Raw genomic sequence first — 13,087 nt, 5'->3', positions numbered from 1 at the left:
TCATTTTCATGTTGAAAGAAACGCCCTTCATAATGCAGTTGAGTGCCGTATGCGCCATGGCCCAAATCCACCGATCCTGTTGAACGCGAGGGAAAAAAAATGAAACCACCTCTCCAGACCCAATTGCAAGGCTTATCGCTTGCCAGACTCGTCACCGTAACCTCCGTATCCACCAGCGTCGTACGTCTTGCCCTCAGGCGCGACGCGTCCCTGGCTTCTCGGCCCACGATCCTTCAGATCCTTCCTCAACCACCCCAGCACCAGCTCGCCCAGGGTGCTGTTCCCAGTGCCCCCTTCGACATCCTTCAGGAACTTGCCCGCCGTGTCCCACTCCCTGACGGTGCCCAGGTGCATGTGCACAAGGTGCGTCGGCCATCCGGCGAGGTTGTCCAGAATGTGCGTGGCGTACACGATCGTACACTCGCGGATCTCCGTCTCGCGCTTCAGCCAGCCCAGGAACTCGGCGCGGCTCAGCACGTCGAGGTCGACAGTGATCTCGTCCAGCAGCAGAATCGTCCACGGGCGGATGAGACCCATGGCGAGCTGCACGCGGCGTCTCTCGCCGTCGGAGACGGCGTGCATGCGCCAGGCGGTGTCAATGTCCAGCACCGAGACGAGCTCGTCGCGGCGGTCCGGGTAGGCGTCGCCGCCGACGCTGCGGAGGAGCTCGACGACGCCGATGTCGGTGCGCACGATGGGGTTAAGGACCCATTCCAGGCCGAGGTAGGTGACGCCCTCAAGGCCCTCCTTGAAGGGGTCGACGCCGCCGATGGAGATGCCGCCCTGCGGGGCGAGGCGCTTGCCAGCGAGGAGGCGGAGGATGGTCGTCTTGCCGGCACCGTTTGCGCCAATGAGCAGGGTGCGCGAGCGGGCGGGCACGGAGAGGGAGATGTTCTCGAGGCCTGACGAGGAGTCTGGGAACTTGTAGTTGAGGTTTGTGACCTCGATGGTTGGGGGTCGTTGGGCGGACATTGTGGGCGATGTGCGTGGTGGGCGAATGCAATTGAGGCTGACTGATGTTGCAGGAAGTGGGAAGAGAGAGGTTGTGGTGAGGGAGAGTGTACGCGACGAGGTAGGAAATTTTATGAGGAGAATTTAGAGTCACCGTCATGACCCGATGGGATGAAAGGTGGGATGGTCTCACCCATCCCGAGCTAATCCCGCCCTCGTGTCGCGGGACAAGCACAGCTAGAACTCAATTGCCCCTCCATCCAAACCCCGCCGTGGCTGGGACCGACCGCCCGGGCCGGGGACCGCCGCGCGAAAGCCACAAGGGACGCAGCAGGGGATGGGCCCCTAACCCATGGCCCATTTACGCCAAAATACGCGATTACACCAGCCCCAGGTCCTTTAACGCGTCTGCGCATCGTAGCAGCCAAGCTTCGTTCTTGCACCCGCTGCCATTGACACCCCGCGAGAGCTTGTCCTAAATCATCGCCAGCTCGACAAAACACACTCGAGTCTGCAGAGCCACGGCCCCAAGATGGTGACCCTCGACGAAGCCACGGCGCTTCTACAGAAACCGGCGTAAGTTCTCCGACCCTGCCTCTACTTCACCGTTCCATTCACCCTGCCCAACGTTACCCTTCTTTGATATCGCAACAAACGGCTGACAAAATTACGACCCAGCGACGCAGCCGCAGCCTCCTCGACCCTCGTCCGCGCCTCCTCGCAGTACAAACCCCTATCAACCTTCACCCTTCCAAAGGAGCGTTCCTACCAACAACAATATGCCGACGTCTACTTCCTGCGCCTCACCTCGATCAAACCCGCCGTCGACGCCGTCGCCGCTGAAGCCTGGGACGGCACAGTCATAGGCGGCGAGGAAGCCCGCCATGTCAACCGCGTCCTTGACGTCCGCCAGGGCGAGCTTTGCTGGGTCACCGGCACCGTCTATATGGACATGCCCCTGAAGCCCAATATTCTGGAGGATGTGTCGAAGGACGTACGTATCTGCTCCCACACATATTTATCCCCTCTTCCTTGATGAATCCCTATGCTGACAATCTTCACAGCGTTGGATCTCCGCCCCCATCTCCACAGACCGCTACTATTCTGACGACGTCGAGAAGAACCAAATCATGCTCGAGGACGACTCAGGCCGCATCCGCCTCGTCGGCGACGTCCTCAAATCGATCCACCTCGTGACGGGCTGCATCATTGGCGTAATGGGCACCGAGAATGCCAGCGGCGAGCTTGAGGTGATCGACGTCAAGTTCCCCGATCTCGCACCTCAACCCTCCCGCTGGTCCCTCACCCAACCACCTCCATCCTCCGAAGACCACGACATGTCCGGCACAACGCCCTCCCAACAAAAGCCCTCCTCCAAGATCGCCATCGTTTCGGGTCTGTCCTTCTCCGGCACAGACGCATCCTACGCCCTCGAGCTTTCACTGCTCCTCGAGTTCCTCCTCGGCGAGGCCCTCTCTCCCGAGACGCAGTCCCAAATCATAAACATCTCGCGCCTAGTCATCTCGGGCAACTCCATCTCCACAACGGCCGCGAACCCGGCCCTCAAGACGGACGACGCTACAAACGGCAACAAGAAGGCAACGGTGAAGAAGTACGGCTACGATGCAAGCGCGTATAACCCCCTCCCGAGTCAGCTCTTTGACGAGTTCCTCGCGGACCTGCTGCCCTCCATGCCCGTCACCCTCATGCCGGGCGCACAGGACCCCGCCAACGCGAGTTACCCTCAGCAACCGATCCACCCGGCCATGTTCCCGCGCGCAAGGCCATATGCGGCTGGCCCAGATGCCAAGGAGGCCGGCTGGTTCGACACTACGACGAATCCGTGGGAGGCCGAGGTTGACGGGTGGAGGATGCTGGGTACAGGAGGTCAGAACGTCGACGATGTCTTCAAGTACGTCGACAGCGACGACAGGTTGGGCATGATGGAGGCCATGTGCAGATGGCGATGCAGCGCGCCGACGGCGCCGGATACACTCTGTGAGTCAACACCCTCTTTGCGACCCAAATATGCGTTGATCATATCTAACACGTTCCCAGGGGCATACCCATTCCAAGACAATGACCCGTTCGTGATGAAGGAAGCTCCCCACGTCTTCTTCGTCGGCTGCCAGCCAGAGTTCGGAACAAGGGTAATTCAGGGTGCTGACGGCCAGACGACGCGGTTGATCACCGTTCCTTCATTTTCAGAAACCAAGGAGATCGTTCTCGTTGACACGGAAACGTTGGAGGTCTCCAAGGTCAAGATTTCGGCGGCATCATAAGGGAGAACAGGCAGCATATGTTGAGCACAAGACGGTCATGATTAGATATACCCCCTGAGCTTACGAAGATGAGGTAAAAAGCAAAAATGTTGACGCTACCTGGAAGCTAGGCTCCATGCAGAAAAGCAAATCGCTGATGGGCAGACGTTCCCAAAGATTGTCGCTGGCCTCTTCTAATATGATAATGGTGATATGTTTTGCCCCTGTGCCAATTCTGCCAGACCAGATCGGCTTCGGCCCAAAGCAATCCTTAATTGCATGACGCCCAGTAACAGAAGCAAAAGCAGCGCATCATATCGCCCTCCTATCGATCATTATCCTGCCCCCAAGAAACATCAAAATCGTCTGCATCCTCAGTCATAGTCCTGTCCCCAGAGCATATCGTCATCCTCATCTTCTTCGTCATCGTCGTCTTCATCCCCTTCGCCCAGCATTGCCGGGCCTTGAGCCTTGTTCTTATCCTTGGGGCCGTCCCAAAAAGCTCGAATAGACGCAGGGATATTGTCCAGCTGCGCTTGTGCCTCGCCGGCCGCATTGATCCTGTAGTTCTCCATCTGCAGATCGCCCTTCCACGGGTCATCCTCGCCGCGGCGGGCACGTCGCACTTTCGCAGCGTACTTCATGTTGACCCGGATGCGCTTCTGCTCCTGCCTGTCCGAGATGTTGACGATGATCTCGATAAACTGGCAGGGCAGACCGCGCAGCGCCTTCATCACCTCGGACGTCTTCTCGAAGAAGTTGAGGAAGGTGAGATCGCCGGTCTCGCGGTCGCGCGAGGGCGTGATCTCGATCTCGATGGTGTGGATGCGGCACTTGATCGGCTTGAGGTTGCGGAAGACGGAGATGGCGTTGGCCATGCTCAGGAGGTAGCCCTTCTCGGTGCGGTTGGGCTCGGCGAGGATCTTGATGCGCCGGAACTTGTGGCCGTACCGGTGGATGTCTATCTCGACGTGCGGGTTCTTGGATGCGCCTGGGAGGGGAATGTCGTCGTTGTACTCGTCGTCGTAGTCGGCGTCGTAGTCGGAAGAGTACTCCTCCATGGGCGCGAGAGGGTGCTGCACCACGATCTCGTCCTCTCCGTCGCCAACCTCGGAGACCCTAGCCGGCGCCGTCTCTCTGAGGAGGTAGAGGAACTTGTTCCCGCCGTAGAAGATGTCGATGGCCTCTTTCCAGATTTCGTGGGAGGTACGAAGGATGGCGGTATCGAGACAAGGGCGGTTTCTGGGATAGAGCGTGGACCAGCCCTGTCGGACTTGTACGGGGTTGTCGGCCACGAGAACAAACCCGTAAATTCTATCCCTGATCTCGGGAGGGAGTTTCATGAACCAGATCTTGCCCGTTGGCATGTCTTGATCAGTGAGATCAATGACTGAACCATGCTTCAGCTTGGTTGGAGTTGGATCCGGACTGGGAGGACCGTAGATATCATCATCGTCGCTCTCATCCAGAAATGGCGTTGCGCCTTTGGCCTTCTTCTTGCCCTTTCCTTTGCCCTTGGCAATCGTTGCAGCAACAGCTTTCTTGGGCTCAGGGGCTTTGAAAGGAGGCGGGGTGAAAGTCATCGGGGCACCCCAGGTGTAATGAGCCGTTGACTTGGCCGCAAATGCTGCGCCATAGTCTCGAGGAATCGGCATCTCACGCTCCGTGAAGTCATCCCAGGTCTTCTTCTTGTTGGCCTTCCTGCGCTTTTGAGGGGACTTTCGCATGCCATCGTCGTCGCTGTCCGTCTCGGCGAGCTCGAAGCCGCGCTTTTGGGCATACTTGAGAACCGCATCAGGTATTTGACGCTTGGGGGTTTTCTCAGCAGAGGCTCGTTCCTTCCCCTTCGATGCCTTGCTCTTCGACTTGGAGGAACCGGTAGGAGCGGACTTGGACGAGCCAGATGTGACGAATCTTTTCTTCTCAGAGGAAGAGGATTTGGACTTCTTTCCGGGAGCCATCTTCGAGGTTTCTTTTGGTAACTTCTGACTTTATCAGCGATTGTTGCCAGGAAGATGTCAGAAAACTTACTTAGATGAAGGGGGTATATGATAATATTTGGAACTGCTGGATTAGATGGTCAGTGTAGATGTCGCAGTCTTTGACCCCCGTGAAATTTCACTTGCTGCCTTGTTGCTTCTTCATTCGTGAAATAAGTCTTTGTGGTGGTTTGTCTCTTGTGTTGCAAGTAAGACACTTCTGCAACGAAAGTTGATGTCAAAGAGAGAGATATGTCATGAAGGTGAGATAGGAGGTTGCGACCTTCCCAATGGGTGTAGCAGAGGAAGTAGACGAGGAATTTTTGAGGCAATCGTCAGCTCTCTCCAGAGTTTGGGCCTCTGGTATTGGCAAGTACCTACTTGCCAAACGACCAGGTAGTTGACGAAATGAAGGAGCAAACTCCACAAACATGTATTGAAGTTTGGTAAAACTTGTGAGCCACAGACGAAAGCTTCAACGCCACAATTCAATGCTAGGATAACGAATGAAAACCCTGAAGAGACTGACGAGGAGTGTTGTGTCGGTGGAGGATAGAGAAAGGCAAGATCCACGCTAGAGTGGTAGTGTTGGTATAGATGCTGGCTCAACTCCAAGAGGCAGCTTCAGAGAAGTAATGCCTTCCCTTTGCGGCCGATGTAATGACAGGAAGAGGAAGGGCGGGTGAAGTGGTGATTAGAAAGAAACATGATTCCATCTTTGGCTTCTACGATGTCAAGATTGGTTATGGCAGGAGGGCCTTTTTTGAGTGGCCATGGTCTTTCTGGATTCAGTTACTAATATTCACGATTTCGTTTCGACTTGTTAACTATAATACAGTCGAAAATATGGGATATGCGTTAAAAATTTTATCTCAGATCGCAACAATGATCACACATTTGTTGAGATGAGGCCATCATGTTGGTTCAGAAAAAAGCGAAATAAAAACAGATTCGCTGGGCAAACTGAGAGACGTAATCCATTTGCTGATGTACTGTTTATCTTCAAACGGTGAGGATGCCACGGGCTACTGTAGCCACGCAAGTCATGAAAATACAATGAATCCAAATCGTCATACGAAAGATGACATAACGACGTTGGCAGAAAGGATTCCATCCATCATGTTCCATAACGATCCATGTTGTCTCAAGGGCTGACTGCATACACTAGTTGGAGTTGGAGTTCTCTCATCCCACCGGGCGGCCGCTGCGACCCCTGCTAAGACCCTGTACAAGTTTGACATGCGCGCCCTTTGGTCTTTATGCCCCTCATCCTCTAACACGGCGATCCACCATCGATTACGACGCGGGGTTCTTTGGTATATCGAAATAGGTCTTATTAATTAGGAGCAATTGACCAATGATCAGAAATGATACCTAGTACCTGAAATTCGATCTAAATGTTCCGAATACGCGGCTGATTCAAGAAATCGTCCGAACTATTGTCGATCCTGGCATCGGAAGCACTTCCGCTCCCCCACCTCGTAAGTCTGGATTTTTACAATGTACACCCGAAAGCGAAGTTCCTTTCTCTCTTCAACCATCATCTTCCATTTCGCAGATTTCTCAATGAACGCTGTTTTTGCTGTGGTTCTTAATGCGCAGTAACTTCTGATCCCCTCGTTGACTCAATTCCTCTAGCTTGAAGGATCGCCAAGTCTCCACATCCGTCCCCTAGTGCCGTAGACTCGACGTTTCCTATAAACATCGTGTCTCTACTTTCTTCGATAAACTTGGCTCTTACTTTCATTACCGAACGCAAACCACCAAATCATCTTAGACATCAACCACAATGGGCTCGCTCGACTCAGACACCAAGAAGCCATGGATCCAAACACCGTGCATTGCATCTCCACCCCTCTCTAGGATAGCAGGATGGTACGTTTCAAAAGCACCATCAACCCAGGCCAACTAACGGAAGGTCTCCAGCAACATCTTCCTTAAGCTTGAGAACCACCAGCCTTCGGGCTCCTTCAAGTCCCGCGGCGTCGGCAACCTCATGTTCCGCGCCGCCGCCGCAGCCCCCGGCGCAGACGTCCACTTCTACTGCTCCTCCGGCGGCAACGCAGGCCTCGCCTGCGCGACCTCCGCCATCGCCCTGAACCGCAAAGCCACCATCGTAGTACCCATGATCTCGTCACCGCTGATGATCTCCAAGCTGCGCCTCCTAGGAGCCGAGGTCCATCAAGTCGGCGAGAACTGGCCCCAGGCCGACCGCTACCTGCGCGAAGAGCTGCTCGCCAAGGATCCCGCCGGTGTCTACGTTCCGCCGTTCGATCACCAGCACGTGTGGGACGGCGCATCGACCATTGTCGACGAACTGGTATCGCAGCTGCCTGGCAGCGACATCAATGCCATCGTCTGCTCCGTCGGGGGCGGCGGTCTCCTCAACGGACTCGCACAGGGCGTTGAGCCGGAGCGCTGGCAGGGGACGACAGGCCGGGAACCCCGTCTGATGGCCGTCGAAACGCGGGGAGCCGATAGTCTGAATGCGAGCGTGTTGGCTGGTGAGCACGTCACTCTGCCCGGCATCACTTCAATCGCCTTTTCTTTGGGCGCCACGAGGGTCTCCCAGAGGACGTGGGAAGTCTCGCAGAAGACGCCTGGTTTCCGGAGTGTGACGGTCAGTGATGCGGAGGCAGCCATGGCAACCGTGCGCTTCGTCGACGATGCGCAGCTTGTGGTTGAGGTTGCTTGCGGCGCGACGATAGCTTCTGTCTATAACGGCATGTTGAGGAAGCAGCTGGGCCCGGGGATGTCGGATGAGGAATGGGCGAAGCAAAACGTTGTGCTCATTGTCTGTGGCGGTGCGAACATCACACTTGAGATGTTGAATGGGTACCGTGAAAAGTTCGGCGACGCATTTGAAAGCGCATGAGACAGAAGACGATGGTCTCTTTTTAGACGATAAAATTAGATATACACTGCCAAGACATGAAATAGAAGCTGATAACCAGTATGAGACGGTGGCTTTGCCGTTCTATGTATCTCCCTGTGTTTTCTATCTTTGCTTCGTCTATCTTGCATAGGCCACTTCTCGCGATTCCTCTGCTGCCTTCAGACCAGCAGGAGATGCCACAAAGTGACCCAGGTCGCTTAGCACCATCGTGACCTCCCCAAAATAATTGATTTCTCCTTTTTGCATGAAGCCAACCCTCTTGAATAGTGATATACTCGCCGCGTTCCCCTCCTTGATCTTGACCATCAACCCCTTCAACTCAGCCTTTCCACTCTTGCCTTCGCCCTCAACATACTCCTTCAGTATGCGCTCTTGGTTGCGGTGAACATACACCAGCAACGTCGTGACAGCAGCGTAACCTACACCCTTGCCGCGGTGCTCCTTCGCCGCCACCATAACGTCCACTTCACCGACATAGGCCCCCTCACCCTCTTCCTCTTCGTCGTGGGGATAGACGAAAAAGTTGATGTCGCCAATCATGCGTGCCGCCGCATCGACCTCACCAGCCTTTACGCTGGCCGCATCAGAGGCCGCATCCAGGGGTTGGCAGACGATGAAGGTGAGCTTGTCATGGGACGTCCGCCACGATTGCTGGTTCTCGTATTCCTCCTCCAGCGTCAATGGCTCAGAAGCCGTCGCTTCTTGGATATCCTGTCACAAAAATAAGCATGTGCTTGGACGAATCGGCGGGTACTTTGGTGCGGCGTTTTGCTGACCGGATCACTCATCCACTCATGATAACGCTCCACATGTCTCGCTTCGTACGGTACAAGCGTCACCGCCGGCGTCGCGATCGCTGTGGTCTTGTAAGTTCCTCACATCCAAACGACCAGCCTCAACCAATTCGGATAGTGTCCTCAAAGTACATGCCTGTATTCTCATTCAATCTCATCGCGAAGTATGCCAAGGGTGTCCGTCTCAGGCACCAGATCCCCCACTTGCACCCTCGTCACAAAAACTAAAAATGCGAGCGAAGCCGGTGAGCTGGCCAGCGTCCCCGCCCTGCGCTCCACGTCTGCGTTCTGCCGCTGTCCGAAAGGGGCAAACAAACGACCCCGTCCGCGGAAGCAGACGCACGATGGCCGCGAGGTATGAACCCTCCGAACCCCTGGAAGTCCTCAACAAGAACAAGTGTCAAGGTGCCAGAGTGGTTAATGGGCTGCCCTGCTACGGAATGCCTCGATTTACCGAGACAACCTAGCTGCCAGGCAGTGGCTTCGGTCGCGCAGGTTCGAATCCTGTCCTTGACGTGTTTCCTTTTTGCGCTTTTGAGAATGGCCGGTTGAGTCACTCGGTGGTGTAAGTTGCGAGCCGAGTTTTTGGCTGAGGCGGAGTTAGTGCCCCGAGCTTGGTGAGCTTGGGCTTGGGCGGGTGGTCGAGTGGGTGGTCCACTAATGTCGCTTGCTGATGTGGACAGAAACTGCGGGGTACTTATTGGACATTCCGAGAGCCCTCTTCCACCAACAGTCAAGGTGCCAGAGTGGTTAATGGGCTGCCCTGCTATTGTCCCTAGGATGATCGCTGTTCAGGCAGTGGCTTCGGTCGCGCAGGTTCGAATCCTGTCCTTGACGACTCTCTTTTGATTTTCTAGATGAATCCGAGTGGCACATTCTTTTTAGACCGGTGCTGCTTTTGCTGGCCTTGCTGCTGTGTGCAGCAGGTGGTGGGTGTGCGTACTGTTCAGGACCGAGCGCATGCCCTCATCGCATCTACTTACAACGAATTAATACCTACCCTATCTCGAGATATCCTGTTATTTCTGTGCAAGAAAACGTCTCATTATATACTGGCTGACTTAATTACCACCCGCTGATTTCAACAAATCAAGTTGGGAAGAAGAGACGGCCTAGTTTTTAAGAGCAGTCACGCTTTACGCCCGGCTGACCTGGAGACCTTCTCCATCGTTCATCATCATATAATTACAACATCTTACATTTCCACCAGTGATGGGGAGATTTTACATTTACATTCAATTCGTAGAGGAACTGGAAACGCCTAGGCTCATTCCTCAGCGGCCTGCGGAGGGAATAAAGCGTTCCACTTTCCTTCCTTGCCTGGATCGATCACCGGGACACCATATGTCAAGTCTGCGCCAAAAGTCGCATCCTGGAAGCGCCGCTTGCCGGCGTCAACACCCATGGTATCCAGCAGAAGTCCCATCTTGGTCGGCATGACAGGCTGGAGCAGAATGCCCGCCACACGCGAAGCCTCCGCGGTGTAGAAGATGCACTCGTGGAGCGTGGCTTGGTCTTTGGGATCCTTCGACTTGACCAGCTTCCACGGTGCCAGGTGGGAAATGTACTTGTTCGCCTAGGAGCCTTGTTAACATATTGTCCGCAAATCATCTCCAGGGAAGCGCGCTTACGTCGGCGAGAACATCCAGCACACCACGGATGGCAGCATTGGGATTCAACTCATCCATGCTCTTTGACATGTCAGACGCCATGCTGTTGATACTTGCTTTCAGCTTCTCACTGCTCAACAGAGTGGTGCTATTCTCTTCCGACCACACGACAGAGCTCAACAGAGAGGCGCTATTCTCTTCTGCCCACACGACGGAGTCCCTGAGCTTCCACGTTTTGCTCTTGGCAACCCTGTTCATCAAGTTGCCCACGGTCGATTGAAGATCCTTTTGATACCGCGCCACGACCAACGAGTTCTCGTAGTCAGCATCCTGCTCAATGCCGCCGTCGCGCATCATGAAGTACCGCATCGTATCCAACCCCCATCGGTCGACGGCAAAGAACGGGTTAACGACGTTTCCCAACGACTTGGACATCTTCTTCTTCCCCAACGTCCAATGCGCATGGCTTAGCAACTGCTTCGGCAGTGGGAGATCCAGCGCCATCAGCAGCGCGGGCCAGTAGATTCCGTGGAACCGCACGATATCCTTTCCGATGACGTGCACGTCCGCCGGCCAGCCTCCCTCGTGCTCTTTCCCAGGCTGCCATGTCGGGAATCCGGCTTTCGTGAGGTAGTTGATGAGCGCGTCTACCCAGACGTAAATCGTCTGCGAGGGATCGTCCGGTACGCGAATGCCCCAGTCCAACCTCTGTACGGGTCTTGATATCGATAGATCCTCAAGGTTGTTTTGTACCCAAGCGATAACTTCCTTCTGCCTTGCCCGTGGTACGATCCAGTCCGGATTCTCCTCGTAGAACTTCAGCAAGCGGTCCTTGAGCGCCGTCATCCGGAAGTGGTAGTTCTTCTCCTCGACCCACTCGACCTCGTTGCCCGTCTCGGTCGACGCCATCACCGTCCGTCCCGTCGACGGCACCAACGTCCTCTCGACCTCATTCGCGGCGTAGAAGCACTCGTCGCTCACACAATACCACCCCTCATGCTTGCTCTCGTAGATATATCCCTTCTCCTTCAGCAGGAACCAGAAATGCTGCACAGCCTCCATATGGTCCGGGTCGGTGGTGCGAATGAAGTAGTCATTGTCCATGCCAATCACCTGCGCCAGGTCGCGGAACTTCTCGGCCGTCGAGTCGCAGAACTCTTTGGGGGCAACGCCCTGTTTGGCGGCCGCCTGCTGGACTTTGGACCCGTGTTCGTCGGTGCCGGTGCACAGGATCGCGGGCCTGCCCTTGAGGACCTGCCAGCGCTTCAGGACGTCGGCGAGGAGCATCGAGTACATGTGGCCGACGTGCGGGGCTGTACATGTCCTCATTAGCTCGCAGGTCTCCGTGATTGCGTCGGAACATCTTCACATACATGCATTGACGTAGAAAATGGGCGTCGTCACATAATACGGCTTTTCGCTCTTGCTGTCAGAGCTCGCGAACCGTCGCAATGTCGGCCCATAGCTGCACGAGGGGCAGACCCAGGCCGGTCGCAGCGCTGGTTCATAGCGGCGAGTGCGAAAGGCCGAAGCTGGAGGTAGTCTTAATTGTCTCATTTCGACTGCGTTCGTCAAAAAGCTACCTTTGGGAAAGCATGTCGCCGTCGAGCATGCAGGTAGATCGTGAATCGAAGGGTCTGCTTCTCGAAATGTTCTGACTTTCTGAGGGCACCGTACCAATTGAGTCGGGCGATAACGGTAGAGAGCTCTTATCGGTGAAAGATCCCTGCACCCCGCCGTAATTCTGACCGAGTCCCCTTCACCTCGACAACTTTGCGACAACCTCGAGTAAACAACAACGCTGCGCATTCGAAAAAGCTCCACGTCCTATTCCACAAAACATTGTCGAAGACAGGACAATAAGATGTCTCTCCCATCTCGCGAAACGGAAATGAGGGCCTCCTCAGACGGTGCGCAACCATCCAGCCCACCACCACCAGCACCAAACTGACGCAGGCGCCCTCCCCCAGCGGCCTCAAACTTCGCAGATGCCTACTACGACGCCCTCAACCGCCGCAAGCTCAAAGGCACAATGTCGCAGTTCTACACGACAGCCTGCTCAAAGTACCCTACGCCGCCCGACATCTCCGTCAACGGCGCCGTCCTCGCCAGCGGGCCTGACGAGTACACCACCCTCCTCGACACCCAGGGCCCCGACGTCCGCTACGAGATCGAGTCCCTCGACGCCCACGTTGTCAACGCGGACTTCTCCCTCGGCTGCCCCGAGCACCTCCAGGGCGGCGACAAGAACGGCGCAAAGTGCAGCGTCATGGCCCAGGTCACCGGCCGCGTCTACTACGGCAAGGGCCGCGACGCCGCCGCCAAGACGTTTAACGAGGTCTTCGTGCTGGTGCCGAACTGGGACACCTTTGGCAAGAACCCCCCGCGCGGCGTCAGGCGATGGTTGATTATGAGCCAGAACTTTCGCGCGCTGTAAGGTTGTGGGTGGATTGGCGGGCGGAGGATATACCCCAGAATGAAGACATGTCGAGACGACCGGATTGCTTCACAATTCGTAATGAGATAGGTACGGGTAGTGACATACCGGTTGCTAGAGAGCTTACTAACTTGGCAACAGAATTGGATTATGGACAAA

The 13,087-nt window shown here is 55.4% G+C and overlaps 7 protein-coding genes and 2 non-coding genes across 9 annotated transcripts; 5 read left to right on the top strand and 4 right to left on the bottom strand.

Moving 5' to 3' along the window:
- Positions 1 to 132: 132 nt before the first annotated feature.
- Positions 133 to 972, bottom strand: COL26b_002318 (uncharacterized protein; the record flags this gene model as incomplete). The annotated part of the gene is made up of 1 exon (XM_053175242.1): positions 133 to 972. One exon carries the CDS (start codon positions 970 to 972, stop codon positions 133 to 135), a length of 840 nt encoding a protein of 279 aa, XP_053040862.1.
- A 511-nt stretch (positions 973 to 1,483) lies between these two features.
- On the top strand, positions 1,484 to 3,233 carry COL26b_002317 (uncharacterized protein; the record flags this gene model as incomplete). Its single annotated transcript, XM_053175241.1, has 4 exons — positions 1,484 to 1,527; positions 1,630 to 1,945; positions 2,016 to 2,949; positions 3,010 to 3,233. 4 exons carry the CDS (start codon positions 1,484 to 1,486, stop codon positions 3,231 to 3,233), a joined length of 1,518 nt encoding a protein of 505 aa, XP_053040861.1.
- Positions 3,234 to 3,586: 353 nt separating this feature from the next.
- COL26b_002316 (uncharacterized protein) lies at positions 3,587 to 5,173 on the bottom strand (the record flags this gene model as incomplete). Its single annotated transcript, XM_053175240.1, has 1 exon — positions 3,587 to 5,173. The coding sequence occupies one exon, from the start codon at positions 5,171 to 5,173 to the stop codon at positions 3,587 to 3,589; it is 1,587 nt and encodes a 528-aa protein (XP_053040860.1).
- Positions 5,174 to 6,980: 1,807 nt separating this feature from the next.
- Positions 6,981 to 8,066, top strand: COL26b_002315 (uncharacterized protein; the record flags this gene model as incomplete). The annotated part of the gene is made up of 2 exons (XM_053175239.1): positions 6,981 to 7,027; positions 7,118 to 8,066. 2 exons carry the CDS (start codon positions 6,981 to 6,983, stop codon positions 8,064 to 8,066), a joined length of 996 nt encoding a protein of 331 aa, XP_053040859.1.
- A 138-nt stretch (positions 8,067 to 8,204) lies between these two features.
- Positions 8,205 to 8,898, bottom strand: COL26b_002314 (uncharacterized protein; the record flags this gene model as incomplete). The annotated part of the gene is made up of 2 exons (XM_053175238.1): positions 8,205 to 8,798; positions 8,890 to 8,898. 2 exons carry the CDS (start codon positions 8,896 to 8,898, stop codon positions 8,205 to 8,207), a joined length of 603 nt encoding a protein of 200 aa, XP_053040858.1.
- Positions 8,899 to 9,280: 382 nt separating this feature from the next.
- COL26b_002313 lies at positions 9,281 to 9,397 on the top strand. The gene has a single exon. It is a non-coding gene; the product is annotated as a tRNA-Ser (tRNA).
- A 216-nt stretch (positions 9,398 to 9,613) lies between these two features.
- COL26b_002312 lies at positions 9,614 to 9,718 on the top strand. The gene has a single exon. It is a non-coding gene; the product is annotated as a tRNA-Ser (tRNA).
- A 430-nt stretch (positions 9,719 to 10,148) lies between these two features.
- On the bottom strand, positions 10,149 to 11,787 carry COL26b_002311 (uncharacterized protein; the record flags this gene model as incomplete). Its single annotated transcript, XM_053175237.1, has 2 exons — positions 10,149 to 10,457; positions 10,513 to 11,787. 2 exons carry the CDS (start codon positions 11,785 to 11,787, stop codon positions 10,149 to 10,151), a joined length of 1,584 nt encoding a protein of 527 aa, XP_053040857.1.
- A 568-nt stretch (positions 11,788 to 12,355) lies between these two features.
- On the top strand, positions 12,356 to 12,928 carry COL26b_002310 (uncharacterized protein; the record flags this gene model as incomplete). Its single annotated transcript, XM_053175236.1, has 2 exons — positions 12,356 to 12,401; positions 12,462 to 12,928. 2 exons carry the CDS (start codon positions 12,356 to 12,358, stop codon positions 12,926 to 12,928), a joined length of 513 nt encoding a protein of 170 aa, XP_053040856.1.
- Positions 12,929 to 13,087: the final 159 nt, after the last annotated feature.

Source organism: Colletotrichum chrysophilum (assembly GCF_026319265.1).
Source record: "Colletotrichum chrysophilum strain AFK26 chromosome Unknown scaffold_11, whole genome shotgun sequence".
Taxonomy (NCBI): domain Eukaryota; kingdom Fungi; phylum Ascomycota; class Sordariomycetes; order Glomerellales; family Glomerellaceae; genus Colletotrichum; species Colletotrichum chrysophilum.
This window is presented reverse-complemented; position numbering and strand designations above follow the sequence as displayed.